Source organism: Paramisgurnus dabryanus, chromosome 2, assembly GCF_030506205.2.
Source record: "Paramisgurnus dabryanus chromosome 2, PD_genome_1.1, whole genome shotgun sequence".
NCBI classification, from domain to species: Eukaryota; Metazoa; Chordata; class Actinopteri; order Cypriniformes; family Cobitidae; genus Paramisgurnus; species Paramisgurnus dabryanus.
Window position 1 is genome coordinate 59,773,462 of NC_133338.1, and position 17,960 is coordinate 59,791,421.

General features: G+C 41.1%; 1 protein-coding gene across 7 annotated transcripts in view; it reads right to left on the reverse strand.

Annotated features, from left to right (window-relative positions):
- Positions 1 to 17,960, reverse strand: part of nrxn2b (neurexin 2b) — a 339,687-nt gene that overhangs the window by 178,941 nt on the left and 142,786 nt on the right. For 6 of the 7 annotated variants that reach the window (XM_065261926.1, XM_065261923.1, XM_065261924.1 and 3 more), the window contains exon 4: positions 9,688 to 9,717. The exons of the other annotated variant lie outside the window; for it this stretch is intronic. In XM_065261926.1, coding sequence (XP_065117998.1) covers positions 9,688 to 9,717 — 30 coding nt within the window. The remainder of the gene's footprint in view (positions 1 to 9,687; positions 9,718 to 17,960) is intronic. 7 annotated transcript variants of the gene reach the window in all.

Here is a 17,960-nt window from a genome sequence, read left to right on the forward strand (position 1 = left end):
ATTTTTCCATCTTAGAAATATCTCAAAAATACGCCATATGCTGTCTGCATCAGATGCAGAAAAGCTTATCCATGCTTTTATGACCTCTAGATTAGACTATTGTAACTCGTTACTCGGGGGATGCCATGCAAATCAGGTAAACAAGCTACAGCTGGTTCAAAACGCCGCCGCAAGAGTGCTTACTCGATCTAAAAAGTATGACCACATTAGTCCAATTCTGGCATCTTTACACTGGCTACCAGTTAAATATCGCATACAATTTAAAATATTACTAATCACCTACAAAGCCTTAAATGGCCTAGCGCCCTCGTATATAAAAGAACTACTATCAGAATACAATCCACCACGTAAACTGCGATCACAAAATTCGGGTTACTTAATTATCCCTAGAATATCAAAAGTGTCTAAAGGTGGTAGATCCTTTTCCTACTTAGCCCCTAAGCTCTGGAATGATTTACCAAATAATGTTCGAGTATCAGACACAGTCGATCAATTTAAATCTAAACTTAAGACATTCTTCTTTAACAAAGCATTCACATAGAATGTCCAGTAAATGTACTTTTCCCGCAGTAGTTATTTTGTCTAGAACAAAGCACTCACATACCTCATACGGGTAATTTACTCTTGCCGCAATAGTTAGCCTGTCTGGAACCGAGCTGAATTAAACCACTATAATGTATGACACTTGCATTACATGCGAACGGCCCCTACGCTAATAGAATTCTGTTTTTGTCTCCCTGTCTCGTCCTCGACTCTGAGGACAATGAGACAAACAGACCCAGTTCCTGTTGCTGTGAAGGTCATCGCACCACTGATCAACTGGCTGTCCTTCAACGTGACGCCCAACCGATGCGCGACCAACGGCCACCGGCTGAACCAGTTTAATCCGCTTACACGCTTCCTATCCCTACCGTGTCTATATATTATAAATATAAATATTAATCTCTCCCTAGGGTTTTTTGTCCTTTTAGGATTTTTTCCCATTGGGTTTTCTCCTAGGGGGTTTTTTAGTCCCAGGGAGAGTCAGCCAACTTTGGCTTAACTTAGCACTTTACTGTATACGTTACATTATTAATATGCTCGCTTACACGGGTTTTTATCCTTAGCCGCTATATTCTACTTCTTATACTATGTATTGATTTTCAATGTTCTCCTCTACATCTACTCATGTAAAGCTGCTTTGCAACAATTAACAATTGTGAAAAGCGCTATATAAATAAAATTGAATTGAATTGAAATATAGAAAATTATAATAGCATGTTAAAATTGCCACTTTGTAGGTGTGAGCAAAAATGTGCCGTTTTGGGTGTGTCCTTTAAAATGCAAATGAGCTGATGAAGTGCAAACACTGATCACAATGATGGTGGTTTGATGCAATTCAAACTCAATTGTGCTGTTAAATTATTTTCTCTATCTCTCCACTAAAAGGCAGTGATGTGGTTGGATAGTGCAGAATCAGGGGCGGTTATAATAAGAGCTCCTTATGACACCATAAAGAGAGCCAAATTGCTTCTAGAGAATATTTTATCAAAACTAAGTTACTTGGTTGATCTATTTCACATTTTCGAGGTTGACAGAAGCACTGGAGACCCAATTATAGCACTTAAACATGGAAAAAGTCAGATTTTCATGCCATGGCCTCTTTAACTACTCCAATACACTGACAGTCACACAGCAATACCTCCAGTGTTACATTTGCATTGCTTATTGAACATATAATCCAAACCCAAAGTGATAAATCTATCTCTAAATCAGTGAATTTTTTTGTATTCTTCATAAAAACTATTGCCACACTACTGTACTATAGAGTTAAAAGTGCAGAATTAAGTCTAAAAATGTCCAAACCCACATATGAACAGGAAAATGAGTACATCATGGCACTAATTTCAACATTAACATGCAAGCAATATCATTTTGTTTCTTTGGCCTTTATAAAAAGAAGAAGTAAAGTTACCAACTAAAGAATAAACACATCACTGTGGTTCTGACTTCTTAACAATCTTTTCTTCGGTGATTGTGTTTTTTAACAGCAGCAGATGTTCATCATTAATTTTCATTATCTCATTTACTACAACACTGAATTTGTGTTACATTTTTTACACTACTTTTTTATACGTTTATTTTTTAAGGTATCTGTTCCAGAGTTTAGTCAGTTTAGTTGCCAATCAGACGATAAACAAGCACAGACCGGAAGTTAACTTCACACTTCGTTCTCATGTCATCATAGCTGCTTGTAACTACAGTATATTACAGTAATGACAAAACCTTACATTCATACGTTTCACATCAGAAGATGTACGCGTCACAAATAACTGCTGTTCAATGCCCATAACTTTATTTACTATTAATAAACAAAATGATCCTCTAACCAGCATTTCTTGTCATCTAATTATGGCCTCTATCTCTTTTTATTGTAATCCATTATTTCCTAACAGCTTTGCCATGAGATTAAACTCATTGGGTAAACAGACTCATTCGCTTTCGTTCCTGTTTACGGTTCTGCTCTCTGTTCATTAGAATATTTGAGATATGAAATTAAATCAACGTGGTTATATTCCTTTGTTGTGTCAGAGAAATTCTGTTCTAGAAGACTCCCATGCATCCACTGTAATAAATGAGCAATGCTGTTAAATGTAAGCAGTGAGAGAAGGTACGCTGGCGATGGATTGATGACATTGTTTTTGTCTTTAGTGACTGTAGAGTGAATCGCTCCTAACTGGCAGCAATGTGATAGGATTTGCTTACTGAGCTCACTGGTGTGGACTGATAAACGAGGATCATTTAGCCTTGGGTATGTGACTCTGAGGCTCTGACGTGACCCTCGCTCTGTATCTGAGAGTCTGCTCTGAAATCCCTCATAATTACTTATGCAAAAATGACTGGACTATAAATCTCATTACCAAACATGTTTGTCCATCTACAAACTGCAGTGCCTTCCATTACTCAGAGGGAAGTGTTGATGTTAATGCTTCAAAATTTCATTAAAAATGAAAACCCACTTAAACCATTCATTAAAAACAATTTCTTCTAATCAAAGAGCACAAGTGGCAGAAATTGAGATGTCCAAACCGATGAAAAGAGAGACAGAAGTGACCAATTCAATTAGAACTTTAGATTCGTTGCAAAGAATATTCATATATCTTTTGCTTTTTGTTTGATAAAAAAACTTTCCTGCACAAAGACATCAACAGACTTTAGACTTTTTGACAAGAAAAAAAAAACAGTGAAGCGAAGTCAGCTAGGTCAACGACAATGGTGTAAAAAAGTGTAAGGCCCCTTCCTCGTTTATTTTTTGCATGTTTGTCCCACTTTAATGTTTCAGATCATGAAATATTAATCAAACATGACACCAGTGAACACAACATGCAGTTTAGAAATGAAATTTTTTATTATGAAGGGAAAGCACAAATCCAAACCCACATGGCCCTGTGTAAAAACGTATTTGCCCACTAAACCTATTAACTAGTTGGGCCATCCTTAGCAGCAAGAACTGCATTCAAGTGTTTGGGATAACTTGCAATGAGTCTCTTACAATGCTGTGGAGAAATTTTAGTCTACTCTTTTCAGCCAGATTGGAGGGATTTCGACCATGAACCTCCTTTTTAAGTTCATGCCACAACATCTCAATAGGATTGAGATCAGGACTTTGACTAGGTCACTCAGAAGTCTTCATTTTGCTTTTCTTCAGCCATTCAGCAGTGGACTTGCTGGTGTGTTTTGAATCATTGTCCTGCTGCAGAACCAAATTTCACTTGAGCTTGAGGTCACACACAGATGGCCGGACATTCTCCTTCAGGATTTTTTGGTAGACAGCAGAATTCATGGTTCCATTAAAAACCGCAAGTCTTCCAGGTCCTGACGCAGCAAAATAGCCCCAAACCATCACACTACCACCCCTATATTTTACTGTTGGTATGGTGTTCTTTTTTCTGAAATGCTGTGTTACTTTTATGCCAGACATACTGTACCAACACACCTTCCAAAAAGTTCAACTTTTGTCTCATCAAAAGTCTTGGGCATCATCAAGATGTTTTCTGGGAAAACTGAGACAAGTCTTAATGTTTAATTTTTTTGCCCAGCAGCGGTTTTCCTCTTGGAAGCACTTTTTCTCACAGGGCCATGTGGGATTGAATTTTTTCCCTTCATAAAAAAAACCCATTATTTAAAAACTGCATGTTGTGTTCACTTTTAATATTAATATTTAAATTAGTTTCATAATCTAAAACATTAAAGTGTGACAAACATGCAAAATAATCAGGAAGTGGTTTATTCTTCCTGTATCAGTTGATATCAATAATTATCCTGATAAATGACAAATCTTTATTCTTGTCAAATTTAAAGGCACATTGTTGCTTCTGAATGTAAGCTGTAAAAACCAGAATGTTAATTATTGTTTTAAAATACTTTTTAACCAGAACATTACAAATTCTTCCCAAACAAGTGCTCAACTGAGGTCTGCAGTCATGAGTCTGTGATGTTGTGTGTCTGTGATGTCCTACAATCATGAGTCTGTAATGTTGCGTGTCTGTGATGTCCTACAATCATGAGTCTGTAATGTTGCGTGTCTGTGATGTCCTACAGTCTTGAGTCTGTGATGTTGCATGTCTGTGACATCCTGCAATTGTGAGTCTGTAATGGTGCGTGTCTGTGATATTCTACAGTCGGCAGTCTGGGTTGTTGCGTGTCTGTGACGTCCAGCAGTCGTGAGTCTGTGATGGTGCATGTCTGTGATATTCTACAGTCGGGAGTCTGGGTGGTTGCGTGTCTGTGACGTTCTGCAGTCGTGAGTTTGTCATGGTGCGTGTCGGTACCACCCTGAAATTGTGACTCTGTGATGGTTCGTGTCTGTGACGTTTTGCAGTCGTGAGTCTGTGATGGTGCGTGTCTGTGACGTCCAGCAGTCGTGAGTCTCTGATGGTGCATGTCTGTGATATTCTGCAGTCGGGAGTCTGGGATGTTGCGTGTCTGTGACGTTTTGCAGTCGTGAGTCTGTGATGGTGCGTGTCTGTGACGTCCACCAGTCGTGAGTCTGTGATGGTGCATGTCTGTGACATTCTGCAGTCGGGAGTCTGGGATGTTGCGTGTCGGTGACGTCCTGCATTTGTAATTCTGTGATAGTGCGTGTCTGTACGGCCCTGCAATTGTGACTCTGTGATGGTGCGTGTCTGTGTCGTTCTGCAATTGTGAGTCTGTGATGGTGCTTGCTGTGATATTCTACAGTCGGGAGTCTGGGTTGTTGCGTGTCTGTGACGTCAAGCAGTCGTGAGTCTGTGATGGTGGATGTCTGTGATATTCTACAGTCGGGCGTCTGGGTTGTTGCGTGTCTGTGACGTTCTGCAGTCGTGAGTTTGTCATGGTGCGTGTCTGTACCACCCTGAAATTGTGACTCTGTGATGGTTCGTGTCTGTGACGTTTTGCAGTCGTGAGTCTGTGATGGTGCGTGTCTGTGACGTCCAGCAGTCGTGAGTCTCTGATGGTGCATGTCTGTGACATTCTGCAGTCGGGAGTCTGGGATGTTGCGTGTCGGTACGGCCCTGCAATTGTGACTCTGTGATGGTGCGTGTCTGTAACGTTCTGCTGTAGTGAGTCTGTAATGCTGCATGTCTATGACGTTTTGCAGTCGTGAGTCTGTGATGTTGTGTGTCTGTGATGTCCTACAATCATGAGTCTGTAATGTTGCGTGTCTGTGATGTCCTACAATCATGAGTCTGTAATGTTGCGTGTCTGTGATGTCCTACAGTCTTGAGTCTGTGATGTTGCATGTCTGTGACGTCCTGCAATTGTGAGTCTGTAATGGTGCGTGTCTGTGATATTCTACAGTCGGGAGTTTGGGTTGTTGCGTGTCTGTGACGTCCAGCAGTCGTGAGTATGTGATGGTGCATGTCTGTGATATTCTACAGTCGGGAGTCTGGGTTGTTGCGTGTCTGTGACGTTCTGCAGTCGTGAGTCTGTGATGCTGTTATTTTCTGCAGTCATTTTCTGCAGTCATGAGTCTGTGATGCTGCATGTCGGAGACGTCCTGCGTTCGTTAGTCTGTGATGGTGCATGTCTGTGACGTCCTGCAATTGTGACTCTGTGATGGTGCATGTCTGTGACGTCCAGCAGTCATGAGTCTGTGATTCTGTGTGTCTGTGATGTTCTGCAGTCATGAGTCTGTAAGGTTGCTTGTCTGTGATGTCCTACAATCGTGAGTCTTTGATGGTGCATGTCTGTGACGTCGTGCAGTCGTGAGTCTGTGATGCTGCATGTCTGTGACGTCCTGCCGTTGTGATTCTGTGATGCTGCATGTCTATAACGTCCTGCATTTGTGAGTCTGTGATGGTGCGTGTCTGTAACGTTCTGCAGTCGTGAGTCTGTGATGGAGCGTGTCTGTGGAATCCAGCAGTCGTGAGTCTGTGATGGTGAATGTCTGTGACGTCTTGCAGTCGTGAGTCTGTGATGTTGCGTGTCTGTGGAATCCAGCAGTCGTGAGTCTGTGATGGTGAATGTCTGTGACATCTTGCAGTCGTGAGTCTGTGATGTTGCGTGTCTTTGACGTTCTGCAGTCGTGAGTCTGTGATGTTGCGTGTCGGTGACGTCCTGCATTCGTTAGTCTGTGATGGTGTGTGTCTGTACCGTTCTGCAATTGTGACTCTGTGATGGTGCGTGTCTGTAATGTCCTACAATTGTGAGTCTGTGATGCTGCGTGTCTGTGACATTCTGCAGTCGTGAGTCTCTGATGGTGCATGTCTGTGACGTCCTGCAATTGTGACTCTGTGATGATGCGTGTCTGTGAGGTCCTGCACTCGTGAGTCTGTGATGGTGGGTGTCTGTGACGTTCTGCTGTAGTGAGTCTGTGATGCTGCATGTCTGTGACGTTCTGCAGTCATGACTCACTGATGCTGTGTGTCTGTGACGTTCTGCAGTCGGGAGTCTGTGATGTTGCGTGTCTGTGACGTTTTCTGCAGTCGTGAGTCTTTGATGTTGCATGTTGGTGACGTCCTGCATTCGTTAGTCTGTGATTGTGCTTGTCTGTGACATCCAGCAGTCATGAGTCTGTGATGGTGTGTGTCTGTGACGTCCAGCAGTCGTGAGTCTGTGATGCTGTTATTTTCTGCAGTCATTTTCTGCAGTCATGAGTCTGTGATGCTGCATGTCGGAGACGTCCTGCGTTCGTTAGTCTGTGATGGTGCATGTCTGTGACGTCCTGCAATTGTGACTCTGTGATGGTGCATGTCTGTGACGTCCAGCAGTCATGAGTCTGTGATTCTGTGTGTCTGTGACGTTCTGCAGTCATGAGTCTGTAAGGTTGCTTGTCTGTGATGTCCTACAATCGTGAGTCTGTGATGGTGCATGTCTGTGACGTCGTGCAGTTGTGAGTCTGTGATGCTGTGTGTCTGTGACGTTCTGCAGTCATGAGTCTGTAATGTTGCTTGTCTGTGATGTCCTACAATCGTGAGCCTGTGATGGTGCATGTCTGTGACGTCTTGCAGTCGTGAGTCTGTGATGCTGCATGTCTGTGACGTCCTGCCGTTGTGATTCTGTGATGCTGCAAGTCTATAACGTCCTGCATTTGTGAGTCTGTGATGGTGCGTGTCTGTAACGTTCTGCAGTCGTGAGTCTGTGATGGAGCGTGTCTGTGGAATCCAGCAGTCGTGAGTCTGTGATGGTGCATGTCTGTGACGTCTTGCAGTCGTGAGTCTGTGATGCTGCATGTCTGTGACGTCCTGCCGTTGTGATTCTGTGATGCTGCAAGTCTATAACGTCCTGCATTTGTGAGTCTGTGATGGTGCGTGTCTGTAACGTTCTGCAGTCGTGAGTCTGTGATGGAGCGTGTCTGTGGAATCCAGCAGTCGTGAGTCTGTGATGGTGAATGTCTGTGACGTCTTGCAGTCGTGAGTCTGTGATGTTGCGTGTCTGTGACGTTCTGCAGTCGTGAGTCTGTGATGTTGCGTGTCGGTGACGTCCTGCATTCGTTAGTCTGTGATGGTGTGTGTCTGTACCGTCATGAAATTGTGACTCTGTGATGGTGCGTGTCTGTGACATCCAGCAGTCGTGAGTCTGTGATGGTGCATGTCTGTGACATTCTGCAGTCGTGAGTCTGTGATGTTGCGTGTCTGTGACGTTCTGCAGTCGTGAGTCTGTAATGCTGGGTGTCTGTGACGTCCTGCATTCGTTAGTCTGTGATGTTGCACGTCTATAACGTTCTGCAGTTGTGAGTTGTGTTTTTATGTGTCTGCAGTCCTGCAGTTGGGAGTCTTTGATGCTGCGTGTCTGTGACGTTCTGTAGTAAAGAGTCTGTGTTGCTGCGTGTCTGTGACGTTCTGCAGTCATGATGGTGGTGGTGGGTGTCTGTGACGTTCTGCCGTAGTGAGTCTGTGATGCTGCATGTCTGTGACGTTCTGCAGTCGTGAGTCTGTGATGTTGCGTGTCTGTGATGTTTTCTGCAGTCGTGAGTCTGTGATGATGCATGTCTGTGACGTCCTGCACTCGTGAGTCTGTGATTGTGTGTGTCTGTGACGTCCTGCAGTCGTGAGTCTGTGATGTTGCATTTCTGTGACGCCCTGCAATTGTGACTCTGTGATGGTGCGTGTCTGTGACGTTCTGCAGTCGTGAGTCTGTGATTGTGTGTGTCTGTGAAATTCTGCAGTTGGGAGTCTGTGATGGTGTGTGTCTGTGATGTCCTGCAGTCGTGTGTCTGTAATGTTGCATTTCTGTGACGTCTCTTAGTAAGAGAGAAAGACACAGATATGAGGAAGGTGGAAAAGATGAAAGCAGTGCACAGAGACAGAAACGGGATGATCATTTCAGTAGTAAAATGAACTCATTTTCTGCCCTATATAATAGTTGGATTAAAATGACAAATAAAGTTCATGTATAGAGAAAATCAACAACAGTTCATCATCTCAATAACAGTTAAGGTAGGCAGATTTGCTGTCTTTGGTGTAACCAATAGTCATCAAAAAAACGGTTAAAGCTTTTCTCTGCCTGTTAAGGGCACTGTAGAAAAAAGATTGCACTTGAAAAGATGCTCCAAAACAGAAAATGGCAATGCTTTCATTAATATATTAACTAGGAGCATTTGAAATAGACACACTATTAGACACATTTGTGCTTCCCCCTTCAGAAGTGATTTAAGTATAGAGATATTTTCACTTCTGATTGGAATTCACCCATGATTTAATGTTTAGGGGTAGAAGTACAGTAGAAAGCAGACATCAGGGTACAGGGCACAGTGCAGATATAAAGGTGAACAGTACAGTACATTTGACACGTTATTTGAGTTTTGACTTAAATTAGGTAAAAAAAAACTTAATTGCTTTGCATTGTCCTTAATCCAACTTTTTTTTATAATATTGCCAAACAATAAGAATGATCACAGAGTAGAAAAGACAAACTCTGTGCATTCTGAACATCATTGAGACATGTGACACAACATCATCAGAAACACTGCCAAAGCCAATCAAGAGGGAGAACAGAAGAGCGTTACCTGTGGACGAGAGGTCAGAGGTTACGGGCCAGTCTTCATGGCACAGGACGTGATGAAGAAGAAACCAACACAATAAGATGGGGGGGGTGTTGTTTCCACAGGAAATGAAGGGGCATAGGGTTTAAAGGGGAAAAGGGTACATAAGACAGAGGGTGGAGGGGAAAGACAAGAAGTTCGACTTCCTCACTAAAATAAGGATGCAAAAAAATGACCCGTACCTTGGCTGTTTAACGTCAGGTGCGCCAGACCTTGAAGGAAAGAACAAAAATAAAAGCAAGAAATGAAAACCGAAGTTCAGAAACGGTAAAAGCAGAACAGAAGCTTTTGTCACAAGGTTGGACTGCAGTTTGTGACAGACATCCAGCACACGTCTGGATGTCAAAGGTCAACTCAAAATAAACCAAACGAAAGAAAAAAGAAAAATCAAAGTAAAACACACTTCTTGAGAGGGGAGTGGGCTTAGAAAAAAAGCATTTTGTTCAGTGCAACTCCCGGAGGTTATTGCTTGCTTAAATGCTTTTTTCCTTTGGTCTTATGAAAGACACACACAACTGTTTGGCAGAGTTTAATAGCCTCTATTAGAGACCGTCGGCCTGCTCTTATCTACAGCAGTCAACGCAGCAAAGCCATAAACAACATCAATGAAATCCCTTCAGCAAACCTCAAACACATTTAAATGAGTGACAGCTGTCAACATTCAAATCAAACTCCATACAAATGATAACTGTATTAATGACGTTACAAGAAAAACTGCCTAGTGTGTAATTCATGAAAGCCATAAAATAATTGAAAGCAAAATCTCACTGAGCAGCGTTTCCCTAACAAACCAAACTTCAAAACCACACGTGACATCTAAAGCGTCTGACAGTCGACGGGCGTTTCTCTTCAGATCGCTATCAAAGGTGCAATGAAGGACCTTCACTGTCTCGACAGGCACAACAGCACATCACTGAACTTCAAAAGATTTTTATTCAGGATCAAAGTTTGACGTTTATTGCTGCAAAAACAATACGCTGCAACAGAAACCCAGCAAACATTGAAATAATATCAATTAGATTTGCAATTTCTGCCATTAATACGTTTCTAACTATTTTAACTATCTAATTATATTAATGTAATACATGACAGCAAATGCTGCTGTCTGCCAGCCAATCACAACAGACCTGAGACTCACACAACCACTGATATGACTACACATCAGCCTGACACAATGGCTATGAAAAATTGATCTAAAAACAAAATGGAGGGCTAGATGATCAAGACTTTTCAAGTATTCTGTTTGTCTACTCAACAATTATTGAATAAGCCGATGAAAACCCAGAAAACCCTCGATTAGAAACCAGTGTCAGTCCTTCCAGCTGCACGTCACAGACTAAATTCGCATTTGCATTGCCTGATCTCACAGCTGTGGCCAACGCGGGACCGACCGACCACCTGTTGGATTTCAATCACTGCTGGGTCAAAGTCAAGTACTCCACGTGTAATGAGCTGTTTACAGGACAAAAACTGAAAACTGTTTTTATTTTGGCCATTCATTTACAAGACAACAATGTTTTCGGGGCCTGAAAAAAAACAAACATTTGAAAATGGAGTAAAAAACTATAGTGTTATTGTCCTCCATGTAAATATCAAAAACAAGAATTAATCATGCACACATGTATGAGGTGTTTAGATATCGTCTGACATTGCCAACTACAGTCCTAGCGTGCAGCAGTTTTAGAAATTTTCACAGATCACAGTATGAACGGGGATCATTTGAACAATTCTGACGTATGAACACAAAAAACACAAAGGAAACGTTTCCATTTCTAGTAGCCTACATCTTCATTAATGTGTAAATGCACCTTAACTAAGAGTTCTTCTTTTAGCAGAAGGCTGCCAATGGAAACCATGAGATGAAGAGAGGTGCATGCATTAAAAGATGAAAAGACTAAGAGCAGGTTTATGAATTAATGAATGTTTTAAATGAGATCAATTCAAAACTTTTTAAATTGAAATCATTTGGTGATGATGTTACTTCACCTGTTCTCCAGTCCTTCCTTCAGAAATAATGAGATTCAGATGTCTGCAATAATCTGTACCTCCTCTACACTTAACAACAGGGGCCACGGTAAACTCTGTTTTCTCTTCTCATTTAGTTTGCATACATCTTTAAAGGATGTTTGTGCTACTTGTTTCCTCTTTTCTAAACTTTCTGAAACAAGTCCTTATATTTAACATGGTCTGCTCACATTCATTAATACATGTGTATATACAGAAAGCATGTGCTGACTATTGAGCCCTGCTGAAACTGTGTTTTCCTCTTAAATGGTCTGACCAGCTGACGAGTGCCTAAAACCATTTCCATGTAGCATTCATTTTGCAGACTCTGCAGTTATCCAATGTGATTTACAAGCCCTTTCAGCAAACCAGCCAGTGCTGTTTAAACAGTAATACAATCGAGCAGACAATTCATCATTAATTACAGTATGAGATCGCATCCAGGCATTAAGACGAACAAAACCTGAAGACGCTCCCTGACAAATAAACAACAGATAAAGTCTGGTGAAGGGCCTGTAAGCTCTGTGGATCACCACAACAAACACTTGTGTATCAGTGTGTGTTGCTGGCTGCATCCTAATTCAAAAGCTGGATCCTTTGAAGGTCGCAGCCTCTGAAGAGAAATGAATTGAGACGGTCCAGACTACAGAGGAGCCATAGCTGTGTCAACAGTAGACACATTTCAGACTTTAAAAAAATAATATGGAGTCAAAACATCATTTATAATAGTAAAACAGCGACAAGGTCCTTTCATTTGTATAATAAACACTTTTATTTAAACGGCCTATATTATACTATTCCTTCTGTTTTCATTTCCATTAAACCAGAGCAGTCTCATTAGACATGATGTTTTGATTCTTTTGTTAATGTGATGTCACACTGATAAAGCCCCGCCCACAATCACTGACTGACCGGTTCATTTTACCCAAAAGCTTTTCTGAATGTGTCTGTTAGCACATTTTAGCACTTAAGTGGTATTGTCTCAGACTGTATTCACAGGAAACCGATTTAAAAAGAAGGAAGCGCTCAATGTCTGTTGGTAGGGGAGTGATGAGCTGTAGTTCATTTGCATTTAGATGCAGGTACAGAAAAACTGAGCTTTTTGCTCCTCCCCACATAGGGGCATTTTGGAGATGCTATAATACATGATCAGTGGGACATTTTAAAATGAAAATTCACAGACACATTTAAGGCACATCTGAGACTTATATTAAATATTTTTAAAAATAGACATCATATTGGCCCTTTAACTAAGGTTCTGCAAATGTATTTAAAATATCCATATGCCATTACAGACATGCAATGAAACTATTTACCTCAAATAAACCACAGATAACAAGCATTCCAGACCGCTCACAACTGCTAGATTTGGAGTGGATTTTGGTGAGTTAACACAAACAGGTGTCCAGTTCAATCAGATAAGAGGCTGCTCTGAAATCTTTTAAGGCTGAAGAAGAGGACATTTTGATTGGTCCACATTATTTCTCATTTTCATCCATTAAAACCCCCTTCAACCTAATCCCAAACCAGGATGATCATAAATAATTCCTTAAGGAAACAGCTTACCAAAGAACAATTTTTACATTCTTCCACCAACAAAATTAACTTAAAACCATCATTTATTGACTTCATACTCGTTTAGAGACAATAGCATTCTGAATTGAACCTCTGTGTCTTGAAATAATCAAAGTACTTAACATATGAATGAATGCATGCATGTATAATATGATTTTGCTGTCATTGTTTATACTTTTTACATTCAGGACAATGCCAATGGTATTTTGGAAATAGGGTTTGGAAAGTGGAAAATGCATAAATGAAATTCTTATGACAAAGTTAAACTTTGTACTTTATGCTATGCAAATGAATTCCTCACAATAAAGAGAGGTGGGCCACATTCTTTGGGCTCCTTCTGACATCAACAGCCAATCACAGTTCTGCATCAGGAAACCGCCAAGATGCAAACTCCTCCTTATCTACAGTTATTAAAGTACCTTTTTTTCAGACATTCATCATTCTGAATCTCCCCAGAGATTGTAACAGGACAAACCAAAAACCCAAACTCTGATTCTCTAGTCTGCGTGGTAGACATTGCAACAGAGTAAACCCCATCATTCGGTGTTTTCTGCCATGTGCTAAGAGACTGAAACAGAGCACCCAACTTCTGAGTCTCTCGCTGAGAGAGATAATAACAAATCATCGAAAATCCAACCAAGTTTCTAAATCTCTCTTTGAGATTTTACAGCTCCTCGTCCCAGCAGCCATATCACCCTGTAGCCCAAGACATCTTGCCCACTGAAGCTAAGCAGGGCTGAGCCTGGTCAGTACTTGGATGGGAGACCACCTGGGAAAAACCAGGTTGCTGCTGGTAGAGGTGTTAGTGAGACCAGCAGGGGGTGCTCACCCTGTGGTCTGTGTGGGTCCTAACACCCCAGTATAGTGATGGGGACACTATACTGTCAAAAAGCACCGTCCTTCGGATGAGACGTTAAACCCAGGTCCTGACTCTCTGTGGTCATTAAAAATCCCAGGATGTCCTTCGAAAAAGAGTAGGGGTGTGCCCCGGCATCCTGGCCAAACTTGCCCATTGGCCTACTAATCATCCCCATATCTACTAATTGGCTATATCACTCTGTCTCCTCTCCACTAATAAGCTGGTGTGTAGTGGGCGTTCTGGCACAATATGGCTGCCGTCGCATCATCCAGGTGGATGCTGCACATTGGTGGTGGTTGAGGAGAATCCCCTGTTCATATGTAAAGCGCTTTGAGTACTGAGAAAAGCACTATATAAATGTAAGGAATTATTATTATGAGCTCGACATCAGAGACTGAACCAGATTCACCACAAGTTCTGAGTTTCTGCCCATGTGTCCAGAGACTGAGTGCATCACGCCAAGTTTCGAGCCTCACGTCCAGAAAGGCAATCACAGACGTCTGCAATAAGGTGAAGCTCAGAAGAGCAAACTTTCACTTTCCGGGACCTTCATCTGCGTGTTCCAGATTTGTTAAGGACCTTCTGCATCGGCTCACATGTTTAATTCTTCACTTGTGTGTTTCAATGACATTTTGGACCTCTGATAGGATTTTGGATTTGTTGCACATGCCATTATGCACAATTGATCAAACTTTGAAAAAAGTTATAAGACTTAACCTCCTTGACTAATTCTAGGGATAAGATACCCCAAAAGATTCAGTTAACAAGAAAAACAACATACTGAATCAGCATCAATATGTCTCTCAAGATTCCCTTAGCTGGTCAGCAGCTAGTAAAACAATCACTACAGTTACCAGTAGTTTGTTATTGATTTGTATAATCAAAATACATTCTCTTACTAAACTATACAATAAGTTCAGTGTTATCTAGTTAACAAATTGTAATGAGATGAGTGACATGTCTATACATACTATTATACTTTGTTTCTAGACTTCTATTAAGTTTTCATGACGTGTGCACCATTCTTCCCTCTCTCTACAGTTTTTTAATGTCATGATCCTGCGCGAATGCACATTCTTGAGGATCTGAGTGAGACGCGGGGCTGCGTACCAATGTAGATTAACTGAGCACATGGTGACAAAAACGTTCAACGCGGAATTTAAACGAGCAGCAAAAATCCGGTCCCACAATCCGTTTTTGTCGAGTCTGAAGCCTGAATGAAAACATCATTATTCGCGTCAGTTCACACGAACCAGCGCAGCGCGTACAATGGCGCGGAGCAGAGCGAGACCTTCAGCCTATGTGCCAGGGCTTAGCCCCGGACGGCCCGGCCCAATTTAAACCCTGGTGCTCCGGCAGGGTGTGTTGTGGACCTGAGGAGGCGAAGCTGCGCTCTGGCCCAATTTAACCCATGCCGACGGGCCACCACTGGACAGTTCATTCGACCGCACAGAACGTAAATATAACACAACCAAATCTTACCTGAAACCATGGCATTAGTGTATTCTGTCAATAACTATTTACCATAGACGCTTCTCAATATTGTATAACTGCTTTCATTAATCAATAAGGTTTTTATTTGATCAGAAACAGAAAACATTCTGCCATAAATTCAGCTCCATCACAATTTTTTTATTCTTTGCATTTTAGTTTCTATCTTTTTCTATTCTTTAGTATTTACGGCGCATTCACACGGGGCGCGTTGACGCTTCCCATTCACTTTTAATGGGTGACGTCAGGCGTTGGCGAACTGAATTGTGGATCCGTCGGCGCGGCGTCAGTGCCTTTTCAATCAGCAACGCGTGCGTCAGCCAATCATATCGCCTTATGCAAATAACCTAGGCAGAGACAGCCAATTACGTTTATGGAAGACCGGAGCTTGTGTTGCGGCCACAATGATTCGCTGTTGGCCACGCTTCAGACAAACCTTCCATTAAGCGTTAACGCTTACGCCCCGTGTGAATGTACCGTTAGGTATCATTTATCAATATTTTGTTAATACATTTCATTTTATTACCACTGTGTCTTCCTTGTGTTGATAATACAGTTAAAGAGCTCTACAAGCTGGTCCGAATCTCATAAAATCCTTCAGATAAATTAGATGACAAACTCCCTCTAATTTACAAATTTTCTTATTTGTTGAATGATCTATTTAGATTATTCTTATTGTTAAAATGAAATTCTTTACCTAGCGCCCTGAGGTAAAGGAGGGAGGGGTCATCTGACACACACACAACACTAGAGGTTTCACCGTAAGTGTGTGTGTGTGTATGGCATACTACCCAATTGTTACCGTGTGAAAATCACTACACATTGTATTAGCCATTTAAAATGCTCCGTATTTAATATATGCACCAATTGCTCTGTGCATCAGCATAAAAAGTTAACGATGCGATGCATCGATTTAAAAGTTGTGCAACGGATACAAATAAAAAAAATCTAAAATATTGCATTGGTAAAAAACTGATTTCTGTATGATTATTAGTTAGCCTGAGTGCCAGCCAAACATTTCGGGCTGGGAAGTTTGGTCAGGAGTTGCTCGGTTGAGGCGTTACTATGCTTGGGTGAAAGTAGATTGAACCAATCAGATTATCAGGAAAGGCTTTATATGATGATGGACAGATGATCAACAGTAATGTTATCAACCACGTCACCAAAGAGAGTTTTGTTGAATCCGTTTACAACAAAGCCGGCTGCCGCTGCCCACTGGAGAATTGAGATGTGAAGATTCTGTCATTGAGTTTGTTCTAGAAGATATCGATAGCACGCACGACAACGTGGATAACTAGCGGTCGCTGTCAGCTCCTTTTCGGAAGCCCAGAATCCTGCTGCTGAATAAGAAGTGGAGGGGCATGCTAGGCTCCGATGTTTTTCCAAGCCAAAGTAATTGTCGTGGATGAAGTTCAACTAACTTACACATGGTTAGAGGTAGTCTGACTGTATGACTTAGTAAATAACTCACGATCATCATCAAATTTTGTAAACATTGTAGGTGTCGATGTATGTTTGCTAACTCAGACTTATGCTGCCTTCACGTGTTATGAAAAGATTATTATTTACGTTCATGAACTGATATTTACCAGTGTGTTGTGTTCATGTGCTTTTGTTGTCATACTTCAGGGAAAATACATTCACGTGGGTAAATTGCTTGACCGCTCAAGGAGACTTCTATTGACTGCTAGCTAGCAGCCAAACCATAACAATATTTTTAAAACTACTTCTTCCAACGTGCGTGCAGTTGAGTTCTGTTGACAAAAAGTGAGCGTCACTTAACATACGTCACACACTCCATTGCTCTGATTGGTTGTAGGTCTATCCAATTGAGTGCAGAGGCATTATTTTTTTGTCCTGTTTCGGTTGAACACGCCCAATAATCACAGCCCAATGGAACCGTATCAGATTCAAATTCTGATTAGAATTTTGAGTGTGACAATGTCAGGCTAATTATTAGTAGATGCGCTGTGCTTTTATTATTTAGAAAGTGACCAATATTTTAAGATTGCTGACTTATCACCTGCTAACATTTCACAACACTACAATAAACAAAAGCGTGACATGAAAGTCACATAGAGCATAACATGGAGCTATCCTCCAACAAGTAATAAAAAATCCATGGGAGTGTTAATTTATTTAACATTGTTTTGTGCTATTCTATTTAACACATTATGTGTTATTTTAACAAAGTATATATATATATATATATATATATATATATATATATATATATATATATCATTGTGTATTAATTTTGTGTTAATATAAAAAAAAAAAAACAATGTGTTGTTCCAATAATAACACAGAGATGTGTCTACCGTACTTTAAGGACTATAAACCGTACCGGAGTATAAGCCGCATCATTCAAAAATGCGATGGTAAGACAAAAATAACATATATAAGTCACAGTGGACTATATGTTGCGTTTATTAAAAAAAAAGTCCGCGCCAAAGAACAGATATTTAATCAGGAAAGGCAAGTTATTCAACTAAACAATAGCAGACAGAACAGCAGGCTGAATAG